The sequence below is a fragment of the Hirundo rustica genome, chromosome 4 (genome assembly GCF_015227805.2).
Source record: "Hirundo rustica isolate bHirRus1 chromosome 4, bHirRus1.pri.v3, whole genome shotgun sequence".
NCBI lineage: Eukaryota > Metazoa > Chordata > Aves > Passeriformes > Hirundinidae > Hirundo > Hirundo rustica.
In genome coordinates, this window is record NC_053453.1 from 58,041,482 (window position 1) to 58,064,386 (window position 22,905).

Here is a 22,905-nt window from a genome sequence, read left to right on the forward strand (position 1 = left end):
TGTGACCTTTTAATGTAATTAATGCTACAGATTTTCCTCTTTCAGAGTAAGTGGTAGATGAGATAAAGGATATAATTCCTTTTCCAGTTCTCTGTGATCAGCTGCTGTCGATTTCCATGGCATATAGAATTTCTCTGCTTGATTTTAAAAGACGATGAATTAACTATTTTGTCTTAATCTGGTGAAAGACTAAACTGGGTTTAAGATCTGAGATAACTAGAGACATAACTATCATGACACCAGATTTTCAAGGCAAATCAGAGAAACACATACCCCAGTTTTTCTCCATCAAAACATTTGAGTTAAATAAAACATGACTGAGCATTTGTGTGGACATACTTTAAAAAAAAAAAAAAAAGCCACAAAGACTTATACCAATATCTATGACTTGAAAACATGATATATGATTTTTTTTCATATCAGAATGCTTAAAAAAATCAAGTGAAAATGTACCCACAGAGATAAATTTAACCCTTGCAATTTTTTTAGTCTTGCACCAGACTCTATTTTCTGTACTGCTCATCCCTGTGTAGGAAATTTCCCCCCTCTGCCTTCATGCAAACACAAAAGAAATAGCAAGTGAACTAAAAGTTATTGGCCTCTTTAGGCTGAGGCTCACTTTTTTTTCCCAGCGCACTCAAATCTGAGGTTGCTTTTCTGCACAATTAGAGGTAAAATTAACGGAACATTTGCATGTTATACTACGAGAATAATAATAGTTAGAAACACTTAAAAGTTGAAAGGTCACAAAATTCTTAAGGAGTTATTAATGCTACACCTGACTGTTTCTGTGTGCGAACCTAGGGGTTTGCAATCCACACCTGCTCACTGCATCACTTGGTTCTCACCTACGTTTCAGGAGACCACTAAAGTCAAGTTCTCCTGCATCCTCTTGTCCTTCACCGCTGTTATTAACAAAAAAAAAGATCAAATCTTGGTTTAATACAGGAAGACTTAGACAACACACATTGCAAATGCTCTACACTTCTCATACACTCAACACTGTCCAGACACACAAATAATTGTATAAAATCAACACAAACTTGTATGCTTTTTCACACGGATTATGTTTCTGTAGGCACTTGTGAAAAATAACACAAAGGTTTGTATTGCTTCTTCTTATACTTTGATGGCAAATTTTTGTAACTGAGTACATAAATTTGCCAAGTTTTGTGTTAGACTTCAGTAACACAAACAAATGGGAGCTAGACAACACAAGCAGCTTTGTTTTTCATTTCCGTAGTGGGCAAAACAAAGGGCTGGTGCTGATCTCTTGCTGTGAATACAAAACAAAGATTTGCATTGCTGGGTGATGCTTTAACAATGCATAGCTCTGTCAAATACTGATTGAAAAGTACTTAACCTTGAAGATTTGACCTTTCTCTAAATGAAGGGAGAAAACATTTATAAAATGGAATAAAACAGTACGCTGTCCACTTTTATAGATAGAATCACAGTCCTATGAGAGTGCATTTCTTTCTATGATGTGATCTTTAGCAGAATTATCATATGTCTACATATAGACAAAAGAAATCCCCAAAATATTTGTAAAAATGGGAAAATAGTGCAAATTTTAACTGAAATGAAGCCACTGTTTAATCAAGATTTTACATGCATTAGAAAATCAGAAAATACTGAGATCACTTCATCTGCTTGGGCAGAGTAGTTACTGCATTTTTTAAAATGTGGTAAAGAAGGAAATGCACCTTGAATGTAATATCTTTTATATTTATCTTTAAATTAAAGCCCTCTAAATAAAAGCAGTTATTTCTGAATTACAGCTTTACTTGTAAATTAGCAAACTGCATTCATTATCTCTTTGTAAAATATTTTCATTTGAAGTATTTTTATATATATTTCATCACAGAAAGATGACATCCATACTGGTAAGAATTACTACTTTATCAGAAAGGTTACAAACCTTAAGACATAATGCTTCATCTTACATTTTCAGTACATATACTATTTGTTGTTTTTTCTTACTGATGGTATTTACTGTTTACTGTAAAGTAACTAAACCAGATTACAGCTGGATTACAGCTGGATTTCAAGTCTTCTTGAAATCAATGTGAATTTTCTCTCTGTCTTTAATCAGTGCAGGATTGGGACCAGGAACTTTCATATTGTGGCTGATAGTTTTAGGAAACATGCAGAATATTCGAGTGAATGAAAATACATTTTTAAAAACCTCCAAAGAAATCCAGATTGACTTAAATATTCAATCTCCCTTTAAATTAATAACACTTGTAATTTCACAGTAGGGGTATGTAATAGGGTTATGTAGTATCTACAAGTTGTAACTATTTCATTCTCCCCACAACCATTTACTCTAAATCCCATTTCTTTAGTCTATATTTACAAAATCAGTTTTATAAATTACTTGATATAATTGTCTGACACAAGTTCTATGCATGCTACCAGTATCCATTACTGAGGAGCTTGATAGGATCACTGAAGTTACCTTCTTTTGAAAGCAGATCTGATGTCAATGGATGGAGCAGCTTGGGAAGATTCTATGAAATAATGGTAATATAGGAATTAAAAACATAATTTGAATCATTTACGTAATCAGTGTGATTTGGAATATGAAATTCGTTAAGTTTCCTGATAAGTGACCATCATTTGTGCTCCCCCTTTGGCATTAGGTTTTGATTTTTGCAAAGATGCTCAGTGCTAAGTGTACCATTTCTCTGAAGTACTTTCTGCAGTTCTGCATAGGAGCTCTGTTTCTCTGAAGTTTCTCTCCATTCCCCTTCCTGCTTTATTCACAGGCTCTGGACTTTTTGTCTTCTCACTTCCTATGCTTTCTTCCCTGCTGGCATCTTGCACTCTCAGCATCAGAGGAAGGAGACAGAGACAGTCTCAGACAGAGACAGTCTCCTCTACAGCTACAGACTCATGTTGATTCTCTTGGGACAAGTGAATTACCCTTGTGTGATTCCCCCTTTGGGACAGCCTGAATCAGATTAAATGGTTCTGATCCGCAGCCAGTGAAGGGGTGGAGCCAGGCTGGCCCCTGCCTTGCTGACCTCTAAGCACACACACAAAGCCATGAGTTTTTTGTGTGCCAGAGCCTGATTTGAGTTCAATACTGGTTTTACCTGCCAGCTTTTCTAATTTTTGGATAAATATCTCACATGGTATCTATTCCAGTGTTCATTTAGGCAATAAGTTACAGCCACAAGAAAATTCTCTGAGCTTTGTGCTAAAAATCATTCACTTTAAGTATTATTTCATTTAAAGGGTCTCAACAAAATGAAGTGTCATTAAAAAAAAAAAAAAATCCTTATAAATCTTTACAGATACAAAGGGAACCTTACCAGTGACCTCAAGGTCAAAAGAGCAGCTATCAAATTTGTCTTTATAAGATACTTCACAGCGATAGTTCCCTGCGTAGTTTTCCTTGGCTTTGATGATCTGCATCTCAAACGTATGAATCTAAAAATCAAGCATTGTTGTTTGTTATTGTGGAGGATGCATTTGCACAAAGCAGAAGTTAAAACACGAGTCTTTCAAATATGCACCAGAAACAGCGAATAACTCAATTTATGGGCTCCCAAAAGAAGCCGGAACCCAGAAATGGCATCGGAAAATTTTGATTTCGCCACCATTCCTTGTCCTGAGCTAGGAGAGCAGAAAGTCTGCTTCTGTTGAAGGATCATCACTGAAATCTGTGTGAGGAAGCCAGGGTTAAATTCCACTGCTCTTGAACTTCTACCTGTGGTCTTAAATTGATTTTTAAGCTCTCTTTGCAGCTTTGCTCCCACAAGAAGGTAAAGACACACCTTTGTGTGACGCTCGAAGGACTCCTTCAGCTGCAGGTGCTTCCCCGCCTTACTGGCCAGATCCATCCATTTTCCTTTAAACCATTTAACATTTGGCTTTCGGAGAAGATCTTTGGCTTCTACTTTGGCTATAAATGTAATATTCCCACCTTTCAGAAAGAGAAAAGAATAATGCAGCTGTTGAGGAGCATGTGGTTGGTCAGTTGCATCTCTACAAGTTTCTTTCACTTCTGCTCCATTCAGGCTCCATGTGTTCTACCACAACAATTAAGAGTCAGATGGAGTCACATGTGAAAGTACTACAGTGGTGCAGAGGTTAATGATTTTGGGTCTGGAAGCTTTCTGCTGCTACTCTGCTTAAGATCTTGACATACCAATAACAGTACATCCAACAGTATCACAATAACCAGCTTTCTTCTCTAGAAATGATACCTCTTACCGGTATGCTCAGTAAATTATTAGATTCTGAGCTTGTCTTGAATTAAACAACTGGGGTTTGTGTCTCTGTATACAGTCCTTTTGCCTTCAGAGTGGAGTTCCCATCCAGCTAAATCCACATGCAGCTAAAACTTGCAGCTGAGGACAGAACCTGAGTGCCACTGTCTGCACACACCATTCCCAGCTCAGCCTCTGTCTCTGGGAGCAGCTTTTGGTCTTGTTCCTGGGCACTTACCAACACTCACTGTCCCACTCTGAGGTTTCTCGATGAATAAAGTGGATCTTTGGGCATCGTCACGTTTTTCTGACTCTTCTGGAGCGCCTTCTCCAAGAGACCATACTGAGATGCAGAGAGAGGGGAAATATCAATCATCTGAGGGTATTTTACTCCCTCTAAAGTACACTTACCTGAACTTCCTAAACTCTCTAGCCCTAGCACCTTTCTCTTCAGATGTCCTGAAAGACATGTAAGCTTTTGTTCACACTGACATCCATTGCTTGGCTGTCACATTGTGTATAGCTCTTGCAAGAACGCTACCTCTGTGGTGACAGAAAATGAAACTGTCAGGGAGGAAGAGAGGGGAACCTGATCAGCCAGGACAGGCACTGAGCAACTTGAAAGGCACCAGCATTCAACCATGAGTGCTTTACAGAGGCAATGCACAAAGGTCAGCTGTTTGTTTTTCAGAAGAGATGGAGGTTCTGAAAACACGAACAGCTAGAAGCACAAAAATCCTCACGTTTGGCACACAGTTTTAGTGAATCTCTCTCAACCCAAACTAAGGCCATTGTACAAGCTGGTTCCTCCTCTGTGTCTGAAAAGTAGGGTAGGAATGACACTCACTTCTGAACTTGCTTCTTTTCTGCCATGACAGAAGCAGAGAATTTGGGGATCAGTCAATACCATGTCCTGCCATGTGTATTTCATGTGATATTTTATGGAAAAAGTTGTGTGTCAGATGGAAATGATTGTGCTGTATGCTCAGACAGAGCAGCTTCTCTTCTGGAAACTGGGACTTTGGAACTGAAAAGGAACAACAGTACTGAGAGTAGCAGCAAATGAGTGGTCTCCCCAGGGCAGAGCGCTGTACCAGGACAGCTGTGTGTTTCTGGTCTTTCTGTTCATCTGGACAGCCCTGGCCTTGTGCTATGCCATTACATCTTGGGTGAAACCATGGTCAAAACTGATTCCTAGCAGAAAGTGCAAGGAGAGCAAGGCAGTGAATGCCTGTCTCTTTTCTGCTCATTTTCTGCAGAGAGGCAAAGCATGTGTCTCATATTTGAACCTGCAGTCCAAATGCCATCTCTCCGGTTTTTGAGGAGTACAGAGGGGAAATTAATTAAAGTTAGAGGTCAGAATAGTCTTTCTGATATGTAGTGATTACAGCTGTGGGAACCTTTTCAACTCATGAAAATTTCTACAACTCACAATTTCTACCGGCAACACAGCTCATGGCAACAATGGGAAAATGTGAACAAATTGGTTTTGTTATCCTAAAGTCTACTATGAATTTTAAAAAGATATCGAAATGCTAGATAGCTTTGCTATAAAATCTTTGTGTTTCAGTCAATTGTGGGTGGTGTGCCTAGCACCTCTGTATATGCCTGCTTGTACAATATTTCTCACAGGTAAAGACATCCATGTATATACACACATGTATGTACACATATATACACACATACATGAAATGATTTACAGAGACATAAATGAACACAAATATATATAGATACATATCTATATATACTCTCTATAATCTAAATGTTTAGATTATACCACCGTAACATGGCAATATATGGAAACAACATGAGAACAAGTGAAGGTTATTGATGGGATGAGGATGAAGTGATGATAGCACAGGATCTGGTCACGTGCAGTAACAAACCTAACACGCCATGGGGTGAAATGGAAGAAGGATATTAATAAATGGAAAAAAGCTTACACAGAGTCATTAATTTGGTACCACATAAAAGAACACCTAAATATTATCATCCCCTTTAGATATTAACATTTTCCTATTTATTAAACAAGCAGAAGGGAAGATGGGTTTGACGTGGGCTGGCATAGGCAGCTATGCCAGGTCTATAACCATGGTTGAAGTACCAGCTGCTCATTTCGTTCCAGAGGCTGCAAATCCTGAAATCGTGAGAGTGGGTGCAATGTGAGTTACCTGCCAGAGTAGGAAGAAAGAGGTTATGATGATTTTGCTAAGTTTCCCCCACCGTCCTTTGAAGTGTGAGAAGCAGCCATTCTCCTACAGTCTTCTGGGACCTGTGTGTGGGATTTGGGTGAGGCTGAATGAAGGAATGGAATTCCTGTAGGCTGAGGAGGAATGGAGCAGCTATGTATCTATCTATACAGAAACAGATATAGATAGATAGGTATGTATGTATGTGTCAAATACTGCTATACATATCCTGTTCTGTGCAGCATGGCCTTCTCTCACTCCTGATTTAGCTGCTAGAAACCTATTTGCCCTGGTACTTTGAAGCATTTAAAGAGCTTTAGTTTGCTACTGTCTAAACAATGAAAAAAAAGTATTATCTTTTAAAAGTAAAGTCTAAGCAGTATTTTTATTATGCAGTTTTGGGAGTGTTTCATCATGTTTCTCAGGAGGTCTCACCTGAATCTTTTCTTTCCGCTGGCTTAGACATCCCATCTGAAAGGGAAGAGCAATTTAGGTGACACCAGCTCAGAAATCACAATTTAACTGGCCTCAGATCACTGGGATTTTAAGAACACTGATTCTTCATACAAGAAGATTAGACTAAATATTTGGGACCATATCCATGAGGAACTACTTGAATACTAGAAAAAAGTGAACAGCTAAAAAAAGCCCCCAGAAATCGTCCACTTTTTTTTTCTAGAAAATCTAAATTAGTTTAGTTCCGTTCAAGAGTTTCTTTAGAAAGGTTACATGAGGTGAATGCTTTTTTCCATGATTTATGTATTTCAGGTAACAGATTATTTTCTGTTCCTCAATATTTGTCTGAGGGACAGTATTTTGATTATTTAAACAGCACACGTATTTATCTGGAGTTGCTTTTGGATCTATTAACTAATATTTTATCTTCTACTGGGAGATCTACTAAAGACCTCAAGACAGGACTGGAAAGGGACTTAACCAATATAAGGGTCTTGTACTTCTGAACAGAGATAATAAGATATAGGGCACTATAAAAAAATTTCTAAGTCGTATGTTTTGAGTTCAGTCCGCTGGTTTGTACTCTTTCTTCATTAATATTCAAGAGAAAAATACATACATACATACACACTCAAAGCACTATCAGAGTCCTAACCTGCTGGTGGAGTACTAACTGAGGTGTCATCTTCATCTGTGAAAAGAAATACAAATGAAAAAGCACATGAAGAAACTGAAAGCACAGGTGATCATCTGCTTTAAAACAACTACATGAAAATGTAAAACCTGCAAAAGAAAGGGAAATAAATTGCAATATTCAGGAACACTCACAATGGAAGCTTCAAACTGATGAGGAAAGCTTTGCATAATTCAGTAGCTGAAATGGTAAACCTTGATGTTTCAAGCAAGTAAAAAACAAAATGAGATGTGGACTGTGATCTATGATTAAATCATGAGTTTATATGAGAGCTGCGGAGTGATTCTGTTTGTTAGAGATGTAATCCACAGTAATTACAATAAGAAAGCCACAATGAAATGAAGGAGAATCACATATCTAACCTGAGGAAGATGTCATTTCTCTGATGACCACGTCTGCAATTAAAATGTGCACCACATATGCATTCAGCATTATTAAATCAAGATATGAAAAAGTTAAAACTAGTCCCCTCCATTTATACTTTTTAATTTCCACACTATAGTATTAATTTAAAGTGCAAGGAATACACAATTCAGTTTTTCCTCATATCAACAGGAGAATAATTTTAAATAAGGAAACAACTATTATCACCTTGCTGGATTTTCCTTTTGATCACATTAAAAGCTGACTGTCTTGAGGTATTAAATCACTACAAGCAATTGCAACCCAGGTATTTTAAAATGGTTAAACATATAAAATACATTGAGGCTTATATTTATACAGATCGATATCCTGAGGAAAACATGAAACTGGCATTAAACGGAAATACTGTAATCATGATTATTAGAAAACCAGAATAAGGTAAAGACCATATTTACAGGAGTCTGTTTGAATTTTAGATGTTGACGAAAAACCTCAGAGATCAGCTTTGATAAAACAAGCAAAAAGTCTTAGTGTCTTAAAAGCTTAATGATAAAAAAGAAAGAAAATAACCAATGTATCCTTTGAAAGACAAAAATAAACTAGATATCTTTAGGATTTAACACATAAGTAATATGAAGATAACATGCTTTTATACAGTATCAGAAAATAATCTGTAGAGCATTTCAAAATGGAGAACAAAGTTAAACAAGAACAACTTTGGAAAGATATTAACCCACATCTTTAAAGATATTTTTTAGGGGGTTGGTTTTTTTACATCTTCTATTTGTGTTTCCATAATCAAATTTTAAATCTGAAGTTATCCTTTGATTCTGAATTTAAAGTAATCATTTATCTATATTTTTTTCAAAGAAAAATACAATAACTATGACAAAAGCACATATGAAATATAGTTGCATACACTGGCAATTTTTGGGTTTCTTTAACCACTGAAGGCTAATTAAAAGTCTGTTAATAGAATTTATCTACTTCACCATAGTGTTTTACTCATTCCTTTTTAATGATTCATCAAACCTCATTTTAAAGATCCCTTGGGAGGAGGATGAGAGTTGTAAAAGGTATGCCTACACATAAAGGATTAATGTGTTATCTTGCAAATATCTTTTCTTATACATAAAAAAGAAGGAAGAATTTTTATGGCCTGTGTCATCCATTGCCATAAGCAAATCTTGAAAAAGTTGATTTTCAGTAAAAGCACAGCAATGATTAAGTCATGTCAGACGTTTTAACATACTGCATTAGCAGCTAAATGGATGCAAGGCTGTGCGTTTTCACTGCAAATATTTCTCCACATTTCATGAAAGCATTTAGTGTACTTTCAGCTCTTTTTGTCAAGGATGTCACCATTGTGATTGATGATGGCTCAAAGAGCCATTTGGCTGAAAAAAATAATTAAGGCCAGTGTAAAATATTTGAGTGATGCATCCTACATGATGATGTATGAGAATCAAGTTATGTAAGAACCACTCAGATTTCTCTTTCATTTAATCATTTGAAATAAAAAAAAAACCCAAAAGAAGTTATTAGTTTTGCAGAGGGATTGCTGGGGTTTCTCCAGGGTAATCTATCATTTCTCAAGCAAAATGTTAACATCAAAGACAAACGAAGGAAACTAACAAACATGTCAGGAGTATCAAGATGAAAGCCCAATTGAATGTTTTAAAAGTGGAAAGAGTATGAAAACAGTACATGCGGGAGGAATTGTTTTGATAAATGGGTGATTATTAATCCACCACTCCTTCTATCTCAGCCTTCTAGGACAAAATGGACTGACTATTGGTTCAGCAGCTATAGCCAATTCAGTTTCTGTGATGAATGATAGTTTATGCTAGCAATAAAGTCTAATTGAAGATAACAAAAACAGCAAAAATACCAGATCTGTCAGTAGAACTATGATCATTAATTCACCATCCTTATCTTCTGCAAGTGAACTTATAATGGAATATATTTTTCAATCTGTTGCATGACAAGGGTTTGGTATGGGGAAATCAATTGATTCATTTGACAGTAGGCTGATAAGATGCATTACTCCATAGAAATCTTTATTCTTCGTCTGTGGCACACTCTCATTAACATCTAGGGTATTTGTTTCTTTTCCTTTTTTCTAAATGATAACATTAACTGTGGAGCAGACTGAGCTGCATCAGGAATAGATTCTTGCCAGATGAAAGAACTCTCCATATCTCCAAAGAAGCTAATCTAAACACAATGTAACCTTAACATTAAAATTTCTGACTGCTGGCACACCAAATGTAGAAAAATCTGTCCAAAATATATAATTACTGATTTATATATGAGCTGCTGGTATCAAGAATTTTACACCTACTTTCCCTGGATCTGAAACATCCCACATAAAATGGAAGCTGCAATTCTGCCATCAGCTGCATTGTTGACAAACTTAATGTTGTGCAGAAGTGGCAAAAATCTGTTAATTGTATATTATTTGATTTTTTTTATTCTATTGTTTATACTGAAATTAGGCAGCACAGCAAGACTGAGAGTTTCGAATTTAGTTGACTTCAACTACCAATCTGATTTTCAAAGGGAGTTCAGGCACTTTGGAAATGGTAAATGAAGTACATTCCCACAGAGGGGACGTTTTAGTAGGGAGATGAATGGATAAGTGAAACCTGGAAAAATACAAGGATGACACATGCGATGAACATTTTAGTAGATGGTTGGAAGAAACCTAGAGGAAAGGTATCAGTAAAATAAGAATTTTTAGTAGCTCTCTGAATAGCTGGATGGGACCTAAAAAAAGGAATGAGCAAATTGACATTAAAATTTGATTATTATTCCAGCAAATGGGAACAAAATTATAACTTATTTAATCAGTAAGATAACACTAAAATTAAAAGTGAAGACACAAGCATTTAAATTGAATGAATATAAGACAATGTAGTAAATTTGGAGGAATTTCTGCTGATTCACTTTTTTTCTCTGAAAATAAAATGGATGATCACATATATCCTGAAATTTTACAACATTATTATACATATTTTTAAACTAGTTTATTTTATGAAAGGAAATTTTATGTTTACTGCTCTGAGCTACTAATTTACAGAAAAATAACCATGAGATATAAAGAATTTACCACACTGTTTTTCATTTCATAACTTTACAGAGGACACAAAGGAATATAATAAATATGTAATTTCACACAGACAATAAATACTAAAAATAAATAGAACAGTAAAACAGACACACATATAGCTATACTCTATCTTCCTAATGTCTGTTGTCAGTTTTTGCTTAGAGATGAGGTGAAAATGATGGACTATGGGATTTATATGGACTACCAAGAGCTCTTTCCCAGATGTCAGGTTCCAGCACAGTCCCATTTCAGGTTCCTACAGTGTCTACGGTCTATCTCATAAATTATCAGCAAATAGGTCACAACTGCTGGCACACAAGTATTGTAAAATTGCTGTGGAATTCAGATATTAAATGTTTCCCATCTCATTCCTGTTCAGAGAAGTACCCAAATCTTCTACTTCTGAAGCTGCAGAAAGTCTTTTACATATAGCTTATATAAAAGCTATCATCAAGCTGGTTCTGCCATAATTGCCTCGCTGAACTGTTTGTTTTCAACTGCAAATGATTTTGGACAGGTTGGAAGAATGGAACCTTTTCCCTTTTTTGTGAATTATGCTCACCATTACAAAGATTTCTTTTTTCCTGGCACACAAACCTGAAGGGATCACTCTATGAAAATATGTTTTCCTTATTTGGTGATACTCTGCAATAAAACAAGAGCTGATAGGAACAACTGCACTGTAACTAATTTTTAGAAGTATTACTGAGTGTCTGGCAGTGACATCTACTTTTCTTTGCAGAGATGGCAGTTTCACTGGAGCATGGCAGAAGGTCTTCTACATATTAATATTCAGATTTTCATTGGAATTTTTACAGAGCTGCCACCATGGACTGAAACTGGGAAAAATTTCCATAGTAGGATCTCTAACAATATTTTTTTGGTAGTAAAATCCTCCTAGCACTGGGAAGCTTCTGTCAGGAGGAACATTTTTCCTCCTAGAAAATATGTGTGTCCTTCACTAAATTCAAAACAGAAACATAATAATGTTTAAGAAGATAACAGAAGTTTTGGATAAGTTACCTACCATGTTTTCATTTTTATTCATTGAAATGTAGGCTTGTAAGCAGTGAGGAAATCACCATTCGTGTTCAGCTTGGGAACAAACATTTCTCTCATATCCAAATTAAAGCAAGCAGAACTAAGTGTTGGAATAGCTTGCGGCAAGACCTTCATCTTTTTTCCTATCATTAGGCATGCAAATTATTTCTGAATTGCATTTCCATTACCAAGTTGACAGATTTGATTATTCACACAAAATTTTGTGTGTCAAAATAATTGCTCAATGCAAGGATAACTGGCAAAATAGCATGCACTGAAGCCTGGTTCAGCATTTTTATTTTCAAAAGGGTACTTGAATCACACATTCTTAGTGTTTATATTTTGACTCTGCTGAGAAAAATAGCCATGCATGACTTTGCCAAATAAATGTGCAAGTATGGAGTATGCATCCAGTCTGCCTAAAAGACAAGATTTTGCTTGGAAGACACCAAAAGCCAGAATACATTTTCAAGCAAGCCATTTCTTGATTTGCCATGAAAAAGCATCACCGTGCCAGATGAAAAGCAAGCATTGCATCAGTTGTAACAATATCTTGGTCGGGTTTAGCCTTTCATCAGAATTAAGTTGAAGAAAAGAGATTGTTCTTTTCAAAATAACCTGACGGGGTGTTTGATTTCTATTTTGGCAGGGCTCCTACAAAAAGCAGGGGAATGTGGCCCAGTTCCCTCAAAATGTATCCTCCTAACAAAAAGAATTGACAACATAGCTAGAATCTAATCTCAGCAGCACAGAAATATGTATTAGAACTGGAGCTGATTTTTGCACACATTGCTAGTGGAACAGTTAACTATTTGTTCACAGCAGACAGTCCTCAAACAGGCTTTTCAGAACCTGTAAAGAGCTCAACTGCTGGGCTCCCAGTGAGGATAGAAAAATTAATGTGTGATTTCTCAGTTCAGACAAAAAGATCTATGGGACTTTCTGAAAGGTAAAATACCAAGTTTCTGTGGTAGAACAGAAACAGCTTAGAATGACAGGAGGACGTTGTCCACTTTATTTAAAAGCAACCAGTGTGCACAGTATCTGACTTTCAGCAAGCTTGGGCAGGGGCAACATCCAAGCTCATTTAAACACAGCTTTCTGCTCATGCAAATCACTTGCAATTTGATCTTTTAAGTGAACAGTCAATGTAAATACTGTTGTTAAATTATCAGTCTGGTTTGGAGACTTTTTGAAGATATTCATAAGTATAATTTCCTTGTGCTAGGTAAGTCATGCAGAAAAAGGATCTAGGAAGCCTCCCATCACACTTCCGAAATTTAGCACCAACATTCTGAATTAAAGCTTAAACAATCCAGCATCAGAACAGCATTTGGGAATGTTTTCTTTACTGCCCATTTTTAAAGTATGGGTTCAGACTTACCTTTACCCTTTTCATTTCCACCCTCCTGTGGTGTTGTTTGTTCTGTGTAGGAAGTACAAGTATAGTTTTGAGAGGATCTTAAAGTAAAAAGAAAGACTTACACAGCATTAAAAAATTCAGGTTCTGCTAGTATTGGAAAAACAATATTAAAGAATGATTGATATATTTGTATATATAATATACAGTTGCAATCCCATAAAGCATTTTACAACCTGTGCATATCAATGCAATTTCTATGTTTTGAACAAGTCATGTAAGGTTGATGTTCCTGCACTCAGTGGAAGAAAAATGCTGGGTTTTTTAGAAGCAGCAGTTGTTAGTCTCTTGTTCTTGGGATTATTTGCAAAAGCTTTTGAAATTATTCACATATCACTATTAATTGGAAAGAAATTGAATCAGACATGAGTTACTGCACTCAGTCGATCCTTAAGAAAAAGTACAGAGAGGGTGTATAGAGGATGTTCTTTAATTCTTTATCATCGTCTTTATCCTTATCAACATAATAATGTTGATAACAATAAAGATGCTGAGACTACTTGTACTTAGTTTTCTTGATCAAAACTGCCAGCCTGTCCTCTGCTCCAAGCAGGTGAATATGAATTATTTTTGACCTCATCTGTATGTGAAAACGTAGACTGTGCTTTAAACAAAACAACAATTTCCACACTTTCTCTATTTCAGGATTTTATAGGATTCCTGTTGTTTTTGGTTTCCTACTTCATTCAGTCTAGAATCTTGTCAATTCATGTGAAGTGTGCTTTCTTCAAGGTATTAACGCTCAATATCCTGTTGCCTGTGGCTTTCTGTGGCAAACTTACCTGTCAACTGCCTGCCAGAACACGAATAGACTAATATTGTCAGGATGGAATTAGGATAATTTTTGTTCCACCAAGAAAACATCTGCAAGAGCCAGTTGATACTCTGATAATCCTGCTTTCTTGTTCACATGTGTGCAGCCACAGTAAACGTGAAAATTAAAGCTGAAACTTAAAAGTAAACTCCACGTTCTGGTAGTGTGACAGACCCATGGATGCTTCTGTCTGGATTCCCTAAATTCTCAAGCGCCAGTTGTCAGGTTGTCCATCTTGGTCAGATGTTCCTTTTTAATGGGGTTTTTGCTACAGTAACACTTTCTTTTCCCAGTAGGAGCTGGGATCAGGAGATTTCCCTGTTCTTGGGAGATAGTAGCATGCTTACATATTATTTGAAAACTTCATCAAAGTGTTCCAACTTGTGGCTTGACATTGAGATCTGAAAGGACCTCTCACAATGACTTCCCAAAAATTTCCTGGTGCAGTTCAAGATGCTTGATTATGTCCAATAAACTATTTGTGAGTTACAAAATTTGGCATCTTGAAACCAACTTCCCTCTGTGTATTAGTGTCTTGAGTCAGGCAGAAGGAAGCTAGAAGTGACTGGCACATCCAGTTTAGAAATATCCCAGTTTGGCCTGTGCCTAACCATAAAGGCGTAATGACACCCTACTTATTTTTCAGAAGAAAAAAGAGTAAGGAGTAAAGAAAGGAGGTTTTAGAAGTGGCTTTATATTTAATCCTGTGTTTTTAAATAGAAAGGAAGATGGCAATTATTTGAAAATGTTAATAAATATTTTTAATGTAACACTTGAAAGAAGCTATTCCTTTCTCCTTACAAAAAGTTGTTTCTCATTTCCGTTCTACTTGAAAATTAAGATTGATTAAAAACATGAATTCAAGTAGAAAGTATATCAGGTAAGACCCTAAGGGTAAAATTAATTAGTTTAATATTAACTGTACAAATTTTATGGTTGAGTAAAATATCATTAATTAAAAACCAATTAACTTTCCTTACAAATATATGCAATATGAAAGAGTTCATCAAATAAAAATAATACGTGGATAATTTAACCATGAAACTCCTTGTGGCAAATGACATCTTTGTCATTTTTTAATGAAAGAGTGTATTGTTGAAGCAGAGAGATCTTGAAACCAGCCTTGTAAAATGACAGTTATCAAGATAGTAAGTAAAGGCAGATTTAACACTTGTAGGGTATTTGTTCTATTTGGAATTGCTGTTTAGGTTGCTACAGAGAGAACAAAATCTACCAAATGGTTAAATTAGACATACATATTGTAGATAAATGTATTAACCATTACCTGAGAATATAACTGAAGTTACAAGGGAAAGACCTCCCCGCCTTTCCAGCTCCCTCTAAAGAGAACTCTTGTGCTTTGCAGAGTTTCAGCTCTATCTGAAGCCCTCATCCTTATGAATGAGTTTCACCTCACCTAACTTTGGCTTCCTGGAACTCAGCCACTCTGTTCTGGACAATTAATCAGACTCCTCAGGACAATTGGCTGCACATGGATATCTAGAGACATTTTAGACAAGTTACCTGGGAAATGCCCATTGGATGAGCATGTATGACCTAGGATGTGCTCCACCGGTCAGAGGTGGAGCTATTGAACTACTTAGACATGATACATAATTTTCAAAGGGCCAAAAGTAAGTGAAATGCGTCCCATGCTTGATTCTGTCAACTTTACTCACAGTGTACCTTTGATGCAAAATGAAAGGGAGGATTTCAGTAATTAGATGCTGCCCAACATCCAAGAGGACAGCATAATTTAACAACATAATTTAAGCAGCAATGATTTATCTGTATCCTGAAGGACATGCACAATATTAAGCAAACAACTAATCACTCACAAACAAAAATTGAGTCTGAAAACAGTATTCAGGCAAAGTGAAGCGAGGAGATCTTACTTGGGCAAACCTTTTGTACTTTTCTTACTGTCCTCTCACTGTAATGAACACAAACCATACTATGGCTATGCAGTACCTATTCTCATGCAACTGTTAGTACCACAGCTCAAATTAGCATTCTTTACACTAACCTGGAGGTGGCGGTGCACTTTCATTTTCAGTTTCTGAAAAAGGAGGAAAAAAGAAAGATATTGAGCTTCAAATACAAGCAAATATTTGTCATACATTTGGTATACATTTGTTGACTTTGAGCTCTTTAATAATTAAATGCAGTTGTGAAATTTATTTTGCTTTCACACATGCAACATGTGTCAACTTCAGGGTGACAAGGTCAGAGATTGAAAGTTCGTGTTCTGCAAAGAGAAGTTAGTGAAATTGATTAGTGTGGAGATAGATGATATTCATAGAAATGTAGAGTCTTTTAGGTTGGAAATGCTCTCTAAGATCATCGAGTTCAACCATAAACCAAACACTGCCAAGAACCACATCTACACATCTTTTAAATTTCTCCAGGTATGCTGAGTGCAGTTCTCCAGGCATCCTGTTCCAGTGCTCAACAACTCATTCTGTGATGAAATTTTTCCTAATATCCCATCTCAACCTCCCCTGGCACAATTTGAGGCCATTTCCTTTTGTGCTATCACTTGTTACTTGGGAGAAGAGATTGAACTCTACCTATCTACAACTTCCTGTCAGGTAGTTTTAGAGAGTGATAAGGTCTCTCACTTGTGCAAAATTAAGCAAAATTTCCACCAACTGAAATAATATCAGCTATGACTTTAACTGTGAAGTGTGATGGATCCATTAACTTAAGGGGATCACACAGAGTGAATCCAGAGACCTTAATCTCATTTTCACCACACCATTAGATCTAGAGTTCAGTGCAAGCAGAAAATAAAAAGCAAAAGAAAAACAAACAAACAAAAAACCAAAAAACCCACCAAACCAAACCAAAAACAACAAAACAAAACCAAACCCAAAACAAGACAGTCTAGCTGCTCTGAGTAGGACCTGCATTATGTTTGGGGTTTCTTTCTTTCAATTATGATTTTTAATGTAAATCACTTCCCTTTCCAATGCGCGATACAGAAACCCGGCTTTTTATCCTATTTAAAAGTTATCCTTTTGGAATGACGTGTTCTCCCATCTAAAAACATAAGAACAAATTGACTAGCTAAAATATATTTTTAAAACAGAAAAGGAAGCCTATTTTCAACATTTAAAAGCTTTAGGAGTCTAGACAGATTGAATACAGCAATATGTTTTTGGTACTATCATTGACTTACAGTCTTACTACTTATAACAAGCAAAGATTTAAAGGGTTTAAACCCTGAACTGTAATATTAGATGACTCTTACTAACCTTTGTCATGTTATGGACATTAACCCTTGGGACCCTAACTCAGGTCAGATTCAGGAAAAACATTTCAATCTCCGTCACACAGAAATGCTTGTAAGTCTATTCCTTTACCCTCAGTTCTAAATATAACAAAAACACAATTCTCAATCTTAATAAATACAATTAATTTTTAAAAGGGAAGAATATTTTTAGCGCAAATACAATTTTTAGCTAAGTGTATGAATTTGATAGGGTTTAGGAACTTCCACTTACATACACAGGTACTACAGAAAATCCTTGTAGGGTTTCTAAAGAAAATTCCTTGCTACAAGGAAAGAGCTTGTGTTGTATGTTCTTATCACAGCACCCACCAAACAGAATGGAAGGAACTATATTAAAGACCAACATACATAATGTGAAAATAATGAAATATCTTTACATAGGTTCATAGCAATTTATATTTTTCTGGTCAAATTACTAACATACTAAGTTTTGTTTTGTGGCTTAGAAAAATATGAAAATATTTCATATGAAAATATGAAAATTGTACCACAAAGAGTATGTCTTGGAACCTATTTGCTTTGCTACCATGACATTTCTCACTGTTTCTGCTGAGAGTAAAATATTCCACTGAGACATCATTGTGACATGGAAGTATGTGTCTTTCATGAAAAAGTAATAGCAGAAAATTATTGATTGTATAATTTTCCTTGTGAAATTTAACAGCTAGAAACAGGGAGTATTCTTATGAACACTGGATTAGAAAATTCTCCCTGGCTCACCCATAAGAGTTACAAACTTATAATTAAAAACGCAACACATAAAGCATGTTCCACTCTCAGATGAAAGGCTTATGAGACTTTTGTGAGACTTGCTTCGAATTTTTCTTTCATTTTGAGGGGTATTCCGTGGCCTCACCAACATTGTAATGCTGGTCACCAATCACATATCTTACAAGTCCTGCCTCACTCAGCACAGATCAGACCTGAAACATTATTATTATTATTATTATTATTATTATTATTATTATAGTCTAATAGTCTAAACCTCATCTGGTGCATGCAGACAATAAAAGGAGACATTCAAAACCTGAGCACTCTCCTGGGAAACCTGCTCTATTGGACCCTGTTCCTAGCAGAGCGCTTGGAGTGGACTATCTCCAAAGGTCCATCTCCAAGGGTCCTTTCCAACCTCAGCTATTCTGCAAATCTGTGATGGGATGATGACTGAAGGCAGACCAAGAAGTCAGTGGTTTGTTTCCTAAACTATAATTCAAGGCTGTTCATGTTATTGCTAAGAAAACTGAGGCAATAATGGAGCTCAAAGGAGAGAGCTGGAGTATAATGTGGGAAGAAAAAAGAAAAGGGGAGAGTTCCAGGCACTGGGGGTGGCAGAGACATGGGAGGTACTTCAACATAATCTTTTGGCCATGTGCGACACCTTTCATGGTCATGCCTGGCTTACAGTTCCATTCCTGAGGACAGCCAGGAAAAAAAAAACCATTAATAGCTCAGAGTAGTTTCCACCTCCCCAAAGAATGACAGCCCTCTCTGGCTGACCTCTGCAAAAGGCTTGTCAGCCAGGACAGGGCTCTGCACACTCCACCAGCAGCTTATGGTTGTGCTCCTTCCCCAGGAGGCATGCTCCCTGGAGTCCCACATGCCATTCCCCACGGCCTGTTGCCTAATATGGTGCTCTGTCCAGGCATTGTCAGGGCATTGCTGGTGGAGAAAGTCTCCAGCACGCAATCTCCAATCCCTTTGGAGAAGTGCAGATCACTGGGTTGCAATGATGCCTCTTGAGCTAAAAGGGAGAGAGGCTGTTAAAGGTCCAGTTACCCCTGAATTGACACCTTAATGTCAAGTGCAGCTTCTACAGAAGAAATAAAGTTAAACTTCTGCTTCAGAGTGTCTGAAAAAAAAGGTCTCTTCTTTGCAGTTCTTTATTTGAGAAGCTGAGAATGTTGTATTTCAGCGGGTTGTGTCACGCTAAACACAGACCTTGGGTTAGTCATTGGTTGTGAAACTGGTTAGATGTATCTGCCTAGATGTAATTCTACAGCAAGGATAGGAATGAACTTAGCAGTCCTCTCTACTGGCCACTCAGAAAAGATAGTGTATTAAGTGTAGTTAGCAAATAAAATGGAAGCGCAACTGTTGCTTAGATAACATCTCCAGAAATGCTTTCATGCCTCAGCCATGTCATGAGATGCATTCAGGATCCAGTTTGACACAGGATATGAGCGCTTAGAGCCAAGACATTTTTATTTGTAATTTATAATTATATACGCACACATACACACTTGAAAATCAGCAGGACATGCAACTTGAGCCATTAGCCACAATTTTCCATCTCTTTTCCACACTTATCATGTTCAGTTTTTCAGACTTAAAATGTCTTGCTGTGTAAATAGATAACTAAGCTTAAAGTTCCATGGTATTAACTGATGTGCTAATGTTATGAAAATACCTAAGAACCATGTTAAATTGAGGCTATCATTATTTAAAATTTCAATTCCATTTTAGGTCTGGTTGCACTGGCATCTGACCTGCAATAGCCAGAAGAAGCTTTGGCAGGGAACTGACAGGGATGTCAGTTTGTGTGGTGGCCAGTTCTCAGGGGCTCTGGATTCCCACTTCCATTGGCTTCTCTGGCAGCACAAAGCATAGAAACTCCCTGACATCACATATATTACTTTTCACACTGGAGTGCAATTATAATGAGGCATGACAATGGTTCTAAAACAGTGTCCAGGTCCTGCTCTACTGCTGTGCTGAAAGCAAAGTATCCTGGAGACCTGCAGTTCTGACCGTTCAAGAAGTACGACCTGTAAGCAGGCGTACTGGGAATGAGGTCTGGCTGGATAACCCTTTCCATCATCCAGCTCTGTAGTCATGACCGGCTTTATTTTGGGTAGGCTTAAGAACTTTCAATCTTTTTGGAAAATGAGTAGTGGGTGGTTTTTAGGGAGTTTTTTACCTTAGGTAAGTAAAGGAAATGACCTTGAGCATTAAATCAGGAGGCCTTGCAGAAAGCCTAAAGATAGCATTTCACTGCCATTGGGCTGGGACATTCACAGGAAGGAGGAGGAAAGTCTCCTGCACTAATTTCTCCCTGCAGTTCTATACAGATCAGTTACAACCTAGCAAAGAACAGCCAGGGGATTCAGGATCTCACCCAGTCTGAGCAGAGGACTTATCCCCCATTTACCTGGGAAGGAAAGCAGGGCTGTGGCTGCACCACCATGGACGCAGGTATGATGTGTCTTTGCAACAGCAACGCATTAAAGAGACTCCCATATGTCAAACAACATGAGGATAGTCACTTAATGCTTTTTGTTACAAAGACCTGTCACCGTCAGCTTGTGTCAGATTTAAGTAGGTGGATTAATTTTGTGGACATAGCCTCAAGGGATGAGACCAATATAACTATTACGTAGGCATTCCTAAAGTGCTGACTCTGCTAGTCAGACAAAAATAGACAAAATGGTGGTTTGGGGAGAGAGCAGGGCTCACCCCAGCCCCTGTGCAGTTGTCATGTGTAAGGACTGTTCCCTGTGCCTGGCCCCAGGAAGAACCATCCTTGTGGCATGAGAACCATCCTTGTGGCACCAGGTTTTCTCCTGAGGTAGATGCTCCACTGAAATAGGGGGGCAGGGAAGGACTAAGGATGTGGAACAGTTGCTTGACAGACCTCATGTCCAGACCAGGAGCAGAAAAAGCAGTAAAGCTTATTCCTTTAATTCCTTGTATTCCCAGAAAAAAGGTGCTCAGAAAAAAAAAAAAAAGAAAAGAAAAAAGAAAAAAGAAAAAAGAAGAAGAAGAAGAAGAAGAAGAAGAAGAAGAAGAAGAAGAAGAAGAAGAAGAAGAAGAAGAAGAAGAAGAAGAAGAAGAAGAAGAAGAAGAAATGGCTCAAAAAAACGGTTGGACTATTTTTTCTGGATCATTTTACCCAAATCACAGTGGCGTCAGTGATGTGAAGCCATAGCCTCACCATTTGGGAGACAGGAATTTACTCAACAAAGTGCAGAGGTTGCCTGAACATGAGAAGCATTTCATTGGGAAACAGTACTGTTAGCAGACCCCAGAAAATGAGCTGGAAAAGAGAGGACTGGGTTCAAAGTAATATATGTTCAATAAAAGTGCATTCAGTTGGACTTAAATTAAAGTAAATACAATTCTGATTTTAAAAAAGAAGAAAAAGAAAGAGGAATGCTTATCATTCTGCAAAATCTGAGCACAGTCATGCACACAGGGTCTGCCTGGTGCCTCATGAGCCTGTTCTCCACTGAGAAATAATCTGATTTGTGTGCAACTTCCGGAGACAATTCCCAATCTGAGCAGAAGCAAGAAACGACAATACCAGCTGAAATCATTAGCTTTTTAAATTAATGTCCATGGATATTTTCTATGTTATTTTTAAAATACACCTAGAGAAACTGTTCTAAACAGACTTCTCCTAAATCCTGAAAGCAAATTTATTCTAAAGGATTGGACTAAATAAGCTCTGGTGGCTTATTGTTGCTCTGTTGGCTGGCCAAATGACTATTATTGCACCCAATAGTGTGATAGAGACAAACTGATACATTTATAATGTATTCCTAGTTTCTGTTTCCCCTTATAGTGATGGACTGAAAGATAAACTGCTGGGTTTGCCTTGTGACAGTGTTTAAAAGTGAAAACAGCAACCTTATGTTAAATACTCCCTCTTATTGTAACAAAGTGAACAAATCAGCTTATTCACTGAAGTTGAAGTTATTTTATAAATATTCCACAAGTTAAAAGTGTCACAGTCCAGTGATGCACACTTAAGTAGGGACTGAAGAAGAAGCAAAATTAACAAAGAGTTTGCTTAAAAGTTTAGTGTTGCACATGGTTAAATTCAAAAAACTCAAACAAGCCTGGGGATAATAACTAATCCCAGCATATAACTGCACTGAGAGTAGTCCCATTTCAGGACTAATCTAAATGCTTTTCATTATAAAGGATTTTATGGGCCACCAGAGCAAACCAAACCATCACATGCTAAATGTAAGAGTGTTCCCTGACTTGAGGCTGAAAAACTGAATGAATAATTGAAACAAAAGTCTGGTAATAGGGAATTCTGTGGAATGGACTAGACACCAAAGAAATAGTTTACAGATCAACATGAGGAGCTGCAGTGTAATTGGTGAGTCCAGATTTTTTCTTCACTGCCATTCATAGTTATAGAAGTGCATAAAATTATCATTGCTTATTTAGAGTGTTTTCTTTATGGTTTCCACTTTTCTGAAATGATGCTGCTAAATCAAACTTGACCATATGTAAACTTCCACTCATTTCTTATGCTTTCACATAGGAATTGATCTCTAAAGAACACTGTAA

At 37.0% G+C, this 22,905-nt stretch overlaps 1 protein-coding gene across 3 annotated transcripts in view; it reads right to left on the reverse strand.

Moving 5' to 3' along the window:
- Positions 1-22,905, reverse strand: part of MYBPC1 (myosin binding protein C1) — a 69,204-nt gene that overhangs the window by 32,507 nt on the left and 13,792 nt on the right. For 2 of the 3 annotated variants that reach the window (XM_040061532.2, XM_058420161.1), the window contains exons 2-10: positions 16,336-16,368; positions 13,460-13,501; positions 7,521-7,556; positions 6,845-6,880; positions 4,459-4,563; positions 3,786-3,934; positions 3,321-3,438; positions 2,462-2,513; positions 849-905 (exon numbers count right to left, since the gene is read on the reverse strand). In XM_040061532.2, the coding sequence (XP_039917466.1) occupies positions 849-905; positions 2,462-2,513; positions 3,321-3,438; positions 3,786-3,934; positions 4,459-4,563; positions 6,845-6,880; positions 7,521-7,556; positions 13,460-13,501; positions 16,336-16,368 (628 nt within the window). The remainder of the gene's footprint in view (positions 1-848; positions 906-2,461; positions 2,514-3,320; positions 3,439-3,785; positions 3,935-4,458; positions 4,564-6,844; positions 6,881-7,520; positions 7,557-13,459; positions 13,502-16,335; positions 16,369-22,905) is intronic. The other variant, XM_040061533.2, reaches the window with a different exon arrangement.